At 40.1% G+C, this 13,269-nt stretch overlaps 1 protein-coding gene across 3 annotated transcripts in view; it reads right to left on the reverse strand.

The window, feature by feature from the left end:
- Window positions 1-143: 143 nt before the first annotated feature.
- tasora (transcription activation suppressor a) overlaps window positions 144-13,269 on the reverse strand; it is a 45,658-nt gene continuing 32,532 nt past the window's right edge. For all 3 annotated transcript variants that reach the window (XM_088337612.1, XM_088337611.1, XM_088337613.1), the window contains exons 23-29: window positions 12,538-12,697; window positions 10,584-10,692; window positions 8,568-8,746; window positions 8,342-8,488; window positions 5,226-5,329; window positions 4,939-5,144; window positions 144-1,711 (exon numbers count right to left, since the gene is read on the reverse strand). In XM_088337612.1, coding sequence (XP_088193738.1) covers window positions 1,489-1,711; window positions 4,939-5,144; window positions 5,226-5,329; window positions 8,342-8,488; window positions 8,568-8,746; window positions 10,584-10,692; window positions 12,538-12,697 — 1,128 coding nt within the window. In that variant the 3' untranslated portion in view covers window positions 144-1,488. The remainder of the gene's footprint in view (window positions 1,712-4,938; window positions 5,145-5,225; window positions 5,330-8,341; window positions 8,489-8,567; window positions 8,747-10,583; window positions 10,693-12,537; window positions 12,698-13,269) is intronic.

A 13,269-nucleotide genomic window follows, 5' to 3' on the forward strand; every position in this document is an offset into this window, starting at 1 on the left:
CCACTCGGTACCTATTTACTTACAGCAAGAAACTGTCAAATACCGCAACAATATTAGCAATCTACGATGATGACGTCCGCCACAAGTGACAGATGATTCAGATTAGGGTCAAAAAGGGCAAGAAGAGGTCGGTCTAACAAAAATCGTTTTTGTTTTCTTTAATTCCTACAAAAGTTGGTGAACACAATTTGAAACAATAAAAAAAATATGAGGAAAGCGTATAAATCGAAAGGTATGCAGACTACCTTACATGATGAGTCAAAACAAATATATGTGGGGGTCAAAGAGTTTGGATGTACAGTACTGAGTTTTCCCCAACTCACTCTGGCAAGGGGTGGCGAACACGTGGCTCTAGAGCTGCATGCGGCTTTTGGCCAATAAGAATGCGGCTCTTTGCCTCATCATATTTTCTATATACTGTGGCTCTTTACCTTGTTTCATGTTTACTTTTTTTTGTGTGTGTATTGAGGGTGGACACACTCCTTGAAATCAACACAAGAACAATACTGTATTGTAAGGAGAGGAGTGTGTTTTGGGATATCATCCGTTTTTAATTGTGTGTGTTTGGGTGTGTGTCTGTCATGGCAGGTCAGTGCGTGGTGTGGCTCTTTGACTCTACAGTTAAAAATTTCGTCTCTTTGTGTCAAACTTGTTCGCCACCCCTGCACTCTGGTTACCTCCCATGACCCGAGAATAAAAGGGTTCTAAACATTTTTGAGGTCATTTGGAGAAAGTCCAAGTGCTTACTGTCCACAGTCAAAAATGAATACGTGCCCATAACGTACAATTGTATTGTGTACTTTCTCACGACAGATCTGAGTTTTTTGTAAAAACCTTGGGAGTAAGTATTCAAATGCTAGCAAATTATTTTTAAAAAAGGTACCACCAGAAATCTTTGAGGGCAAAGTATGCCCCAACATCACTGGAGCTGCTGCCCGTCAATGCCTAAGTCCAACTCATCTCTGAAGAACCGAGTGGCGCTTTACACTGAAAAACACCGACCAGATGATGAAGGTGCTGTATCTGAGTCAGCTCAAGAGGCGTCCACTGGAAACCATAGACACCAGTACTGTCGGCGCAAAGCCTAACCCCAAAAACTGAGTGCAAAAGGGGCTGAGTGCCGCTAGGCTGTACAAAACACACCAATGTGTAAAAATGACAAACTTAGCAAGGTGTTTCTTTTTCAATTTAAGTTTTATACAATGCAGTATGTAAAAAAGAAATTTAAAAAATGAAGTTAAAACCACCTTTCACAAAACTTTTTTCAGGGATCAAAAGTTTTTGACTACACACAACTTGAAGTCTTAGGAGGGGCTTTTCAAAACATTTCAGCTCTTCATTAATGGATCAACATGAAAGGGGTGGTAACAAGAGTCTTTGAACTATGGAGCGGCTCCAAACGCACTTTCGCATTTCCCAGTAGCAGCGCCCCCTGCAGGCTAAACTAATTGACACAATCGGCTTGTGTTGGACGTTCCAAATCTCATATTAGTGGTTGTAGTACTGGTGGTTGCGGTGCTGCTGGTTCTGGTAGGGATGGTTGTTGTACGGGTGGTTGTAGTAATGGTGGTTGTGGTACGGGTGGTTCTTGTAGGCTCCCCTAAACCGCTGCGGTGGTGGGCCGAAAGTGGAAGACGCACGGAATGGATACTGGCCAGGGAGTTTGTTCATGTCTTGCTTCTGCAAGTCTTCTCGATCAGACTTTGAACGGCTACAAAAGGCACATGGACAAATGGCATTGAACTACAATCTGGAGAACTTTACTTTGAATGAGTGTTGAGAATTGTTGGTTTAAACCAAAATGCTAGTAGGTGATCTGTTAATTCTCTTACAATGCTTGAGCCCCATTTGTGGCATTTCTGTTACACAGTCCATCTTTTGGGAAATCTTTTTGTGGGTGTGATATGCTCAGGAGGTAGAGCGCTCGTCTTGGGCTCAAGAGGTCGCAGGTTCGATTACCGGCTCCTCTGTGTTATATGTCAAAGTGTCCTTGGGCAAGACATTGTGAATCCCTACTGCCCCCGATTAGCAGGTAGTTGCCGTGCATGGCTGACGCTGCTATCGGTTAGTTAGTGTGTGTAAAAGGGAAAAGTGTGAAGCGCATTGTAAAGCGCTTTGGAGGTCTTTATTGACTTGAAAAGCGCTATATAAATGCAGACCATTTACATGTTCAGATTTCAGCTGATAGAATATTGTAAAATGTCACAGCATATAGTTATAATTAGACAGACTATAAGGCACACCTTGAAACCCAAAGTCAGCCATCAATTTCAAGGTGCCTTATTTACCACAGAATACGCATACAGTAATTATAGGTATGCGTTACCTATAAGTTTTACGTACAATATTTTACCGTACATTAACATATTTGAGCAAGGATTGTGAAATGACTGATCAAATAAATATAAACATCGCTGACCTAAATTAAAAAACATTGTATGCAAAAGGATTCTAACCAGAGTAGTGGCGGAGAGAATACCAAAACTTTACCACATTCCAAAAGGCATTAGAGCTTATCTCATTTTCACACTATTTTTACTCAAGATGCCAAGAACACTGATTAGCATAGTGCATTCTGATAGGTTGAACAGTATGCACTTATTAACCAAAGAATGTTGAAAAGTCAATAATATACAAGCTCTTACAGTGTCTGAAACTCATGACAAAAAGTTACTGGACACCAGGGCAGACAACTTTTCAGAGACAACAAAAAGTTGCCTGCCCCATTTTTAACTACTTGAAACACAATAAGACTAATCGCAGAAAAAAAAACAAAACATTGTTGCAAAGTATTAAGGATTGATAATCAGAATATATAACAGAACAACAAAATTAAGTTTATAATAAATCTACTTATAACATTCATTGCATGTATATGACACCGCTGTTTTCCATCTGCCATCATTACAGTGCATCCGGAAAGTATTCACAGCGCTTCACTTTTTCCACATTTTGTTATGTTACAGCCTCATTCCAAATTGATTTAATTTAATCTCTTATCTCAAAATTCTACACAAAATACTCCATTATAACAATGTGAAAAATTTTTTTTTTTTCTTTACTTTTTTGGGATTTATTAAAAATAGAAAACTAAGAAATCACATTTACATAAGTATTCACAGACTTTGCCATGAAGCTCAAAATTGAGATCTTTCTACAGCTTAGTTGGAGTCCACCTGCAGTAAATTCAGGTGATTGGACATGATTTGGAAAGGCATACACCTGTCTATATAAGGTCCCACAGTTGAGTGTGCATGTCAGAGCACAAACACGCATGAAGCATGAAGTCAAAAGAACTGTCTGTAGACCTGCGAGACAGGATTGTCTTGAGGCACAAATCTGGGGAAGGATACAGAAAAAAATCTGCCGCTTTGAAGGTCCCAATGAGCACAGTGGCCTCCATTATTCGTAAATGGAAGACATTTGGAACCACCAGGACTCTTCCTAGAGCTGGCCGGCCTTCTAAACTGAGCGATCGGGGAAGAAGGGCCTTAGTCAGGAGGTGACCAAGAACCCGATGGTCACTCTGTCAGAGCTCCAGCGTTCCTCTGTGGAGAGAGGAGAGCCTTCCAGAAGGACAACCATCTCTGCAGCAATCCACCAATCAGGTCTGTATGGTAGAGTGGCCAGACAAAAGCCACTCCTTAGTAAAAGGAAAATGGAAGCCCGTCTGGAATTTGCCAAAAAGCACCTGAATGACTCTCAGACCATGAGAAACAAAATTCTCTGGTCTGATTAGACAAAGATTGAACTCTTTGGTGTGAATGCCAGGCGCCATGTTTGGAGGAAACCAGGCACCGCTCATCACCAGGCCAATACCATCCCTACAGTGAAGCATGGTGGTGGCAGCATCATGCTGTGGGCATGTTTTTCAGCAGCAGGAACTGGAAGACTAGTCAGGATAGAAGGAAAAATTAATGCAGCAATATATAGAGATATCCTGGATGAAAAACTGCTCCAGAGCGCTCTTGACCTCAGGCTGGGGCGAAGGTTCATTTTTCAGCAGGACAACAACCCAAAGCACACAGCCAAGATCTCAAAAGATTGGCTTCAGAACCACTCCGTGAATGTCCTGGAGTGACCCAGCCAGAGTCCAGACTTGAATCCGATCGAACATCTCTGGAGAGATCTGAAAATGGCTGTGCACAAACGTCTCCCATGCAACCTGATTGAGCTTGAGACTTATTGCAAAGAAGAATGGGCAAAACTGCCTAAAGATAGGTGTGCTAAACTTGTGGGATCATATTCAAAAAGACTTGAGGCTGTAGTTGCTGCCAAAGGTGGATCAACAAAGTATTAAGCAAAGGCTGTGAATACTTATGTAAATGTGATTTCTTAGTTTTCTATTTTTTCAAAAAAAGTAAAAAAAAAAAAAAACCTTTTCACATTGTTATAATGGAGTATTTTGTGTAGAATTTTGAGATAAGAGATTAAATTAAATCAATTTGGAATGAGGCTGTAACATAACAAAATGTGGAAAAAGTGAAGCGCTGTGAATACTTTCCGGATGCACTGTATGTACCTGTATTTACTCATCTTCAGTCATGCAATTTTTGCTTTGCGTCGTCTGCTCTTTCCACGATGCTTTTAATGTACGTTGATGTTTTGTAGCGTCATAAATGTTGTTAGCTTCTTTTGAATATTTCTTCTGAGGCTGAGGTTTTGGCTTAATTCCTTACCACTTCTTCATTTTTACTGTGTTCTCTGTGCGGCTAACGTTTGATTTGAAAAAATGTTTTTGTGACAGAGCACAGTGCTCAATTGGTTTAAGAATTTTTGGACAAATCCGGAGTATGTTCAATAAAAGCTCAGTTTTTCCTTGTACCCATTTTTCTTGTACTTTCATTTACCACATAAACATATCCATGCAAAATTTAAGAAGAAATATTCAACTAATCATTTCAATAGTTGCAGTCCTAATAATAGCATACAGCTCACCTGATTGGCCTGCCTTCACCAGGACAGGGAGTTGGACTGGAGGAGATGCACACATCTGTTTTGCTTACACTTGAAAGCTTTGCCTTTTTTCCCCTGTCATTAGTTGAGTCTAAAGCAGTCTTCTCATTGGCTGATGGTGTTGTTGTTCCCGTGGGGGAGGCCGTGCCTTTGGTGTCAGAACCCATTTGGTGCTTCTGCACTCGCAGCTGTGAGATTGCCATGTGCAGTAAGTGAATGTCATTTTCGCAATGATACCAGTCACTTTCTTTGATTGGAGTCTCCATGACCTGCTGCTCCGGGACTTGGGAGGGGTCCAAGACAGGTGGGTAAGACTGCTCCTCCGTAGCACTGCCGTTTGTGTCGTCACCACCACTTGGACTCCCGGCTGCACCTAAAGATAAGAGTAGTTGCATTGATGAGTGAGCCTGAGCAGTAAAAAACTCGCCCTAAAGTTCTCAGAGAAAAACAAAATGAAACAGCAGGCTTCTTTCTTTTCTGGCTTAATGCGGTGGTCCCCTAACTACAGAACGTCTCTAATTTGGTCCAGCACTCTGAACAGTACCAGAGAATCTTTTGATGCACATTTTATTTCAACCAAAAAAGAACAAAAATTTTGAGTGCGTGTTCTTTTATCCCATTATCTTGAGTCTCGGTACCAGAGACTAATGTTAATTTCATGGTGCATTTCACAAGGACAATCATTTTGTCGCTTAAAATACAATAGAAGAATGGAATTTATTGTAATTCTAACATGTGAAGTGCACAACAAAGTTAATATCCGTTTCTGGTACAGTGACTAAAAACGTGGTGATGAGATCAAATTAGGGCTCCACGGATAGTCGTAATCTAATCGATATTGTGATGTGACCCGTTTGATTGTGTAACCGTAAGACACTGTTTTTCAAGGATTTATAATTCCATGTTTGTGAGTGATTGGCCAACCGGAATTGAGAGGCAAGTTTTATCGACACTAGCCAATATAAGCGAGGGAAAGTTTGTAAGCAGAGTTTGCGCGACTGTGATAGGCTGGTGTATGCCGTCAAACAGTGGGCATTTTGCAAAATGGCCACCAAAACAAACAGCAATGCTATGCGACAGCTAGTAGCCTTAGCCGCTTGTTACTTTGAAAATGAATTAAATCAGACTCTTAGGAAAGTGCAAAAAAAATGCTGATTACCAGCCGGTGCTCTGTGGATTGTTATAGAGTCCAGGAATCGACTGAGGTGGCTTTGAGAGAGTAAAGTCTGGCCTAGTGCTATGGCTGCTAGGCTAACAAGTCTCAAACCCGTGTAGAGGCTGTATTTAACAGATGCTGGTGAAGATGTGCACCAACTGTAATGTAAGGTCAGAAAATACTATTGTATATTTTTAATTACTTTAATCCAATTTGACATTGGACTACAATAGTGACGTGCGTTAAGTTTCTTATTTGGTGAGGCACAGTACGATTAATAAATGAACAAACCTACATTTTTTATCTTTTAATTTGCAGAGAAAGAAAGCTTAATCTTCTCACCCTAACTTATCAATAAAGTGCACTGCTTCGTTTGAATTAAATAAGTCATCTTCCACTATGGATATGAGGCAATGCAACGAGAAAAAAAATACTGTATGATTGACTTGCTCATAGCATTCTAATACTATTATTTATTGTATCGTTTGGGCTGAGGTGTGCACCAAATCAGAAGCGTTAGACTCTCTATCGCCTTCTGCCATGAGGCAAGAGAATTGCTTGCCTCACTCTGCATATCCTAATTATAGTATTACAATACATACTAATTTTATAAATAATATTCCTCATATAATGTCAATAATTGGCGATTTTAAAAGAGAAAATTAAAAAATGGGGAAGTTTAATGAGAAGGAACTTTAACATCAAATAAAAATAACGATTTCATCTATTTTGAATTCTTTATTTCTTTCCATGAAGCCAGCCTCCCTTGACTGCACATCACAGACCTTGCAAAAAAGGTTCTGTTGCTGGTATACAAAATCATGCATAGACTTTCAGATTTAGTTTCCCCTTATAGTCCGGAGCCTTCGCTCTGAAACTGCTGGTCTACTAGTGATCCAAAGAGCCAAGACGAGATCCGCAGGTTCAAGAGTGTTCTCCATTCGGGTCCAGGTGCTGTGGAATGCTCTGCCCCTTGATATTCGATCTGCAACCTCAGTGGAACTGTTTAAATCTAGGCTTAAAACACACTTCTATTATATAGCTTATTATTGACCTATAATTTACGTTACAACATCTGTGTATTATTTGTTATTGCAACGTCTGTTGCCGCCTGGTCATCCTGGAAGGGGGATTACCTCATGTGCGGTCCCTTCCCAAGGTTTCTTCATTTTCCTCACGTTGAGGTTTTTGAGTTTTTCCTTGCCCTCGTGTTGGTTTTAGATCAGGGGATGGTGTCACAATAGTCTGCGGTTTGCAATAATCTGTGGTCCGTGCAGCCTTCTGAGACTCTTTGTGATTAAGGGCTATACAAATAAACATGACTTGACATGACTTAACAATTATTTCATTAATAGTGTTATTATTTTCTGACTTTTGTTCTGTGAAAAATCCAGAGGGGGTTATTTGATTGTGGCTTTCTGGAAAACAATACACTTATACATTTATACACTCCTACAATCGCTCACCTTTCTGTTAAAAACTGAACCGGCCCCTTGTCGGAGAAGGAAAAAGTTATGTGGCTCTTGCAGGGAATTTTAAGGAGCCCAGGCTTACAACAACATACTTTAGAAATGTTGAGCTTTGTCTCTGTATGTACCCTTGATAATAACGCAATAGATTTACATAGCGCTTTATTGGACACTCAAAGACGCTTCACGGGAGGTGTATTATTTGTTCAATCACACTTTGGTGGTGGTAAGCCAAATACATAGCCACAGCTGCCCAAGGGCAGACGAAGAGAAACATGGCTATGCCCCCTCTGACCACTAGCACCTTTAACGCACCAGTATAAGTTGCATTGGCGGCAAGGTGTGTGTGAAGCAGAGGTCAGATCTTAAGCCCAAGCCTGATCCAGAGCAAAATTTCGGGCTGGGTTGGACCTAAAAAGTCAATCATGAATTATTTATCAAAATCACCTCTCCTTCTCCAGCGACCTCACATATAAAATGTGAAATTTTGCGTTAACTTCATTTGCTGGACCGAGCCTGAAGCTAATTGGCGAGGCCTGAGCTGGGTCAGGCTGAATTTTTTAAGGCCCGATCTTACCTTTACCCTCTTTACTGTTACTGCTTGCACATTTCACTCACAAGTATCATTTGCATTGGAGGCCAGGTGCGTAAAGTGTCTTGCCCAAGGACACAACAACATATAACAGGTGAGCCTGGGGTTACCCCTATGGTGGCCTTGAGTGTTCCACTGCAGAAAATACATGTGAAGAGAGGGACGGACCTTTTTGCTGGTGCGAGTCCTTGGAGAAAGTTTGCCGGTCACAGTCGTCGTGGTGACCGAGCAGTGCGTCAAAATTATTCAGCATCTCGTCCATGCCAGCCGTGATGATGCCGCTCTTGGAGTACCGCATGAAGTCCAAGCTATGCACTGAGGAAAATTTCAAGAAATATCAACTAGGACCATTTTACAAGTGACGTCTTCCTCTGCTGACAACCAGTAAGCCTACGTCTGAGGAACACGGTGTGCCGAAAGCGGGTGTTACGAGCGTGTTGTTGGATGAGGCAGTCAAGGTCGGGCGAGGGCTGGTTGTTGTCGTCGCAGTGGTGGTGCGGTAGGACATACACGATCCCCTGCTGGAAATACTTGAGGATGACGTCCAGCAGACCAGCTGCGTCTCTCCGGAACCTTGGCAAACAATTACACACACAGGAATGTTTGTTACATTCTTAGCTGAATCACAAGTGGCAAGACAGGTCAGCTCCAACATGTTTTCATTTTGTAGAGAAGAATGCCATAACATGTCACATATTTTACGGACTATAAGGCACACGTCTTATAACCTGGTGCCGCTTATATCCTGCAGAATACAGTGGATAAGACTGGAATTGTTTACAGTAATTACGGTCAGAGGTGGGTAGTAACGGAGTACATTTACTCCGTTACATTTACTTGAGTACGTTTTGGGAAATTTTGTACTTCTATTTTTAAATCCCTATACTTTTACTTGAGTAGATTTCTGAAGAAAAAAAAACTGTATTTTTACCCCACTACATTAGACAACATTGAAGTAGTTACTTAATAAATCCCGTCCGCGTAAGTAAGCGTCCGTCTGTCTTCTCTAAGGCGCATTTATTATGACGGATACCTCCAGCAGGCTCTACAATGTTTAACCAATCAAACGTAGCAGCCTCGTTACGTGACCATATTCAATTTCAGCGGGGGAATTTTTTTTACTGAGGAAACAAATCGAAAATGTCACTTAGCAATACTGACTATGAAAACAAAGAAGAGGAGGCGAACCTCTGGCTTCACATCAAAAGCACGTTCTTCTTAATAAGGGTGCCAAACACCAGCTACAATATGCAACGTCTCCTCTGTGCGAGTTCATGGACTAGCTTATTGTTCTCCTTGCAGAGCCTGTTAAAATAAAAATGTGCTTAGTTTATTTATTTGAATTATACTATTTGTATTTTATCGTTTATTGAAGCGCTTGAATTTACATTGATTATCATAATCCACTTTTAAATTAAATGTATTTTTTGTTGATGGCATGGACTTTGATAATTTGATGATCTGATTGGTTGTTTAAAAAAACAAAACAGTTACTCAGTACTTGAATAATTTTTTCACCAAGTACTTTTTTAACTGTTTCTCAAGTAAGTATTTGGATGACTACTTTTACTTCTTCTTGAGTAATTTTATTCTGAAGTAATAGTACTTTTACTTGAGTAAAATTTTTGGCTACTCTACCCATCTGTGATTATGGTATACTATGGTATTTGAGCAATGGTTAATTGATCGATTAACATTGCAGACCAAAATCGCAAAATATTGTTTGCAATGGGAATCGAACCTGAGGGGTGGCGGTGAGAGCGTTGACATTTTTCCAATAGACCACTAGTGGTACAGATGACTTAATAAAATCATTTCAAGCTTAGCTCGTAACTATTTTTACGCACTGTGCCAGAAACCCTGATTAGCACAGGTCATTCTGATTTGTTGGACAGTCTTTCCACTGCTTCACCAACGGAATGCTAGAGAATGGAAAAAACAGTCTTTCAACAGAAGACTATGCAAGCTATTTAACTTATGCAGTCATAACGCTATTGACGCAGAGGTGAAGACGTGGAGAGACTGTTTAACCTATCAGAATGCATTATGCAAATCAGTGATTCTGGCACCGGTAGTAAAAAAAATAGAATAATAACGAGATAAGCTTAAATTCCTTTACGTAGATCATTCATATCACTGGTGGTCTAGTGGTAATGTGTCAGCACTTTTACCTCCACTACTCAGGTTTGTTTCCCGTTGCACACCATGTTTTGCAATTTTGGTCAGTTACCTTTATTGACTGATCAATCATTACATTAATAGACGCAGTAGAAGCCTCTAGACATGGTGTGGACACTAACCAAAAGAAATCCGTCACCAGCAGGCAGAACCAGGTTGTCAAACACATCCAAGCATAACATAGAACATAGAGGGCAAGTCTTTTTGCTGAATTGGCTGAATCCAGTTGTACCTCGCCTGATCTTTCAACTTCTTGAGGGGCTTGCTGTGAATCTTCCACCTCCAAATACTTTCTGGAGCATTACGCTGCTCCAGGAGTGTCAACAGGGCCTCCAGTTGAACTGCAAGAAAAAAAAAATGTCTTCAGGTGGAAAGAGAATTGCGACCTAATCAGCATCGCCAGGTGGTAAGGGCGGGCGGATCGTTCTGAATATTTAAATTATCGATATAATATAACAAGTATTTAGAGGTATTCTCGCCTTGGGATCAATACCGTCCCATCTTTTTAATAGCTAAATAATATTGCTGTTACTGTTACTGAATTGTAAGATTATACATACATTATAACTTTCAAATGGGATTAATTGTATTTACGGTACACTGTATTTGCACTCCTGACTTAATTTTCAAAACATTTGTGCAGTGGAAGGTATTTAGTTGTCATGGTCAGCATTTTTTATTTTCGTTATATTGCTGATATTCTGGTTTGGCTCCCTTGGAATTTTGTTTCAAAACCGTTGCAATAGAACTATTCATATTCATTTTACATACTGTTTAAAAAACAGTATGTATTTTTTGATTCCTATATGTTGCTGTACTATGTAGTGCAACAGAAAATTATGGCTAAAAAGCACAACAAAGAATAGAAATTACAGAGACTCAAAGTGACCAAAATATCCCAAGTTTCTTTTCATTTTTTCCCGGATCTTTTTATTAGGTTTTTGGATACACATAGCAGTGTTCGTTTTACCTCTTAAAAGTGATGGGTCCCGGGACTCGCATGCTCAAAAATCTATGGGTCCCAACAGAGATCTATGCGTCCCCAAAATTTAGTGTGCTCCATGCCCATACAAACTGTCGTATTTTCCCTTACAAAATACAAAAAAATCTTTTTTTTTTTTCAAACGTGTTTATTTTTGTAGTTTAACATGTTGTACATGTGTTTCCTTATATCATATATATTGTTAGTGAACATTTTGTTGTGAGACACTGAGTTGCTTGACATGAATGGGGTTTATTATATAAAAAAAGTTCAAAAATGAAGTCGCTTGGACGTTCACTGTAGAAGAAAAAAATACATGCAAATATAATTAAGTAGAATAATACATTTTCTTATTCAAATTAATAATTCATTTTCTGCATTAAATTATTGTTGGTAATATACTGATTAAAAGGGATCACCACAAACCTGTTTTTTTCATTTTGTCCTTTTATACTTACTTTTTTTCTTTAATAATTGATAATTTCTCGTCAAAAAAATTGCGTCCCGGGGACGCACGTTGATTTGACACGATGCGTTCCCAGCAAAAATAATGCGTCTAGGACGCAGGGACGCGGGCAAACGAGAACACTGACATGATGACCAACAATGATGTCCTCATCTAGGTGAGGCTCATATGATGTCAATTAAATGCAAATTTCTTGACCTACGAGTATTTAAAAAAAAAAAAAAAAGGCCTGTTCATATGACACGTCATGATTTTTTGCTCGCAATCTAAACCAAAATCTTTTTTTTTAATTTTGCAAAAAAAAAAAAAAAAAATCATGATTGCCGCTTGTATAGCACGTGCAAGTCTCTCTTAGACGGACCTGAATAAACTATTTTTTTACATCTTTTAGGGGGTTTGAGTTGGCATTTGGACTGTATTTCAAAACAGGCCCGTTCCTACTTTCACCATTTCATCCTAGAAAAGAGGAAGTCCTCGAGCGCAATTGTGAAATCAATCCTCCACCCCATCCTCCCAGACTTCTTTCTTTTAGTTTAATAAAACATTTTTAGGGCCTACAATCTTTGTGCTGTGTTTATCATAATGACAAGCTAACTTGATGGGGGAGGGATTCAATTATTGATATTCCCAGGTAAAAAGTATCTGATCATATCAATTTACACTATCCTGTATTTACTTGAATCGGATGGATACCAAAATTCCCAGCATTGTCCACCCCTATTGGACGGTGTCCCCTACCTGGGGTGACCATGTCAGGATTAAGCAACACGTCCTCTGACAGGACGCAGCCACCACACACAAACAGTTGCGTGAACGTCTGCTTCCTAACGTCCTCCAACGTGTCGATGCCTAGAAAGACCACAGACTGGTGCTGCTTGAGCGAAACCAGACCCGGAATCTGGAAAAAACAAAGTCCACAACATTTTATCAATTTGAAACAGATGACGGGGAATTTGCCTCTAGCAACACTTGAAGGTAATCCCATACATATTTTTTTAATCAATTAGATACAGAACGTATCGTGTTCCACAGGCCTGAAGGCTCAAGAAATTGAATCTAAAAGTTGATCCATCTGGCTTGTTTGCTGTAGAGCTGTGATGTCAGGCGAATCCTATTAACACAATATGAGGCAACGTCCAAAACAGACAGTGACTGTACTGAACAGCGATTGCATACCACTCATTTTTGCTTGGAAGTAAGTGATTTTTGGTTTTTTTTTCTGTGTTTTTCGGTTTATGTGTCGCTGTTGGTATCATTTTGTCTGGCTACCTCCTGGTCAGCGTCGAGGCTGCCGAGGGCTTTTCTGTTTTGTTTGCTCCCGGTTGGCGCCCGTTGGTACCCAACCATTGTGTTTGGCCAGCTAGCCTGTTGGTAGCTTTGGTTTTGCTGTGTCCCTAGGTTTATTTCCGGCCGGGTTAGAGTTTATCGCTAATGCTGTTGCCGCTTTTCTCTGTTACCGGTTAGTCTGGC

Source organism: Urocampus carinirostris, chromosome 6 (genome assembly GCF_059441175.1).
Source record: "Urocampus carinirostris isolate Australia breed hairy pipefish chromosome 6, RoL_Ucar_1.0, whole genome shotgun sequence".
NCBI lineage: Eukaryota > Metazoa > Chordata > Actinopteri > Syngnathiformes > Syngnathidae > Urocampus > Urocampus carinirostris.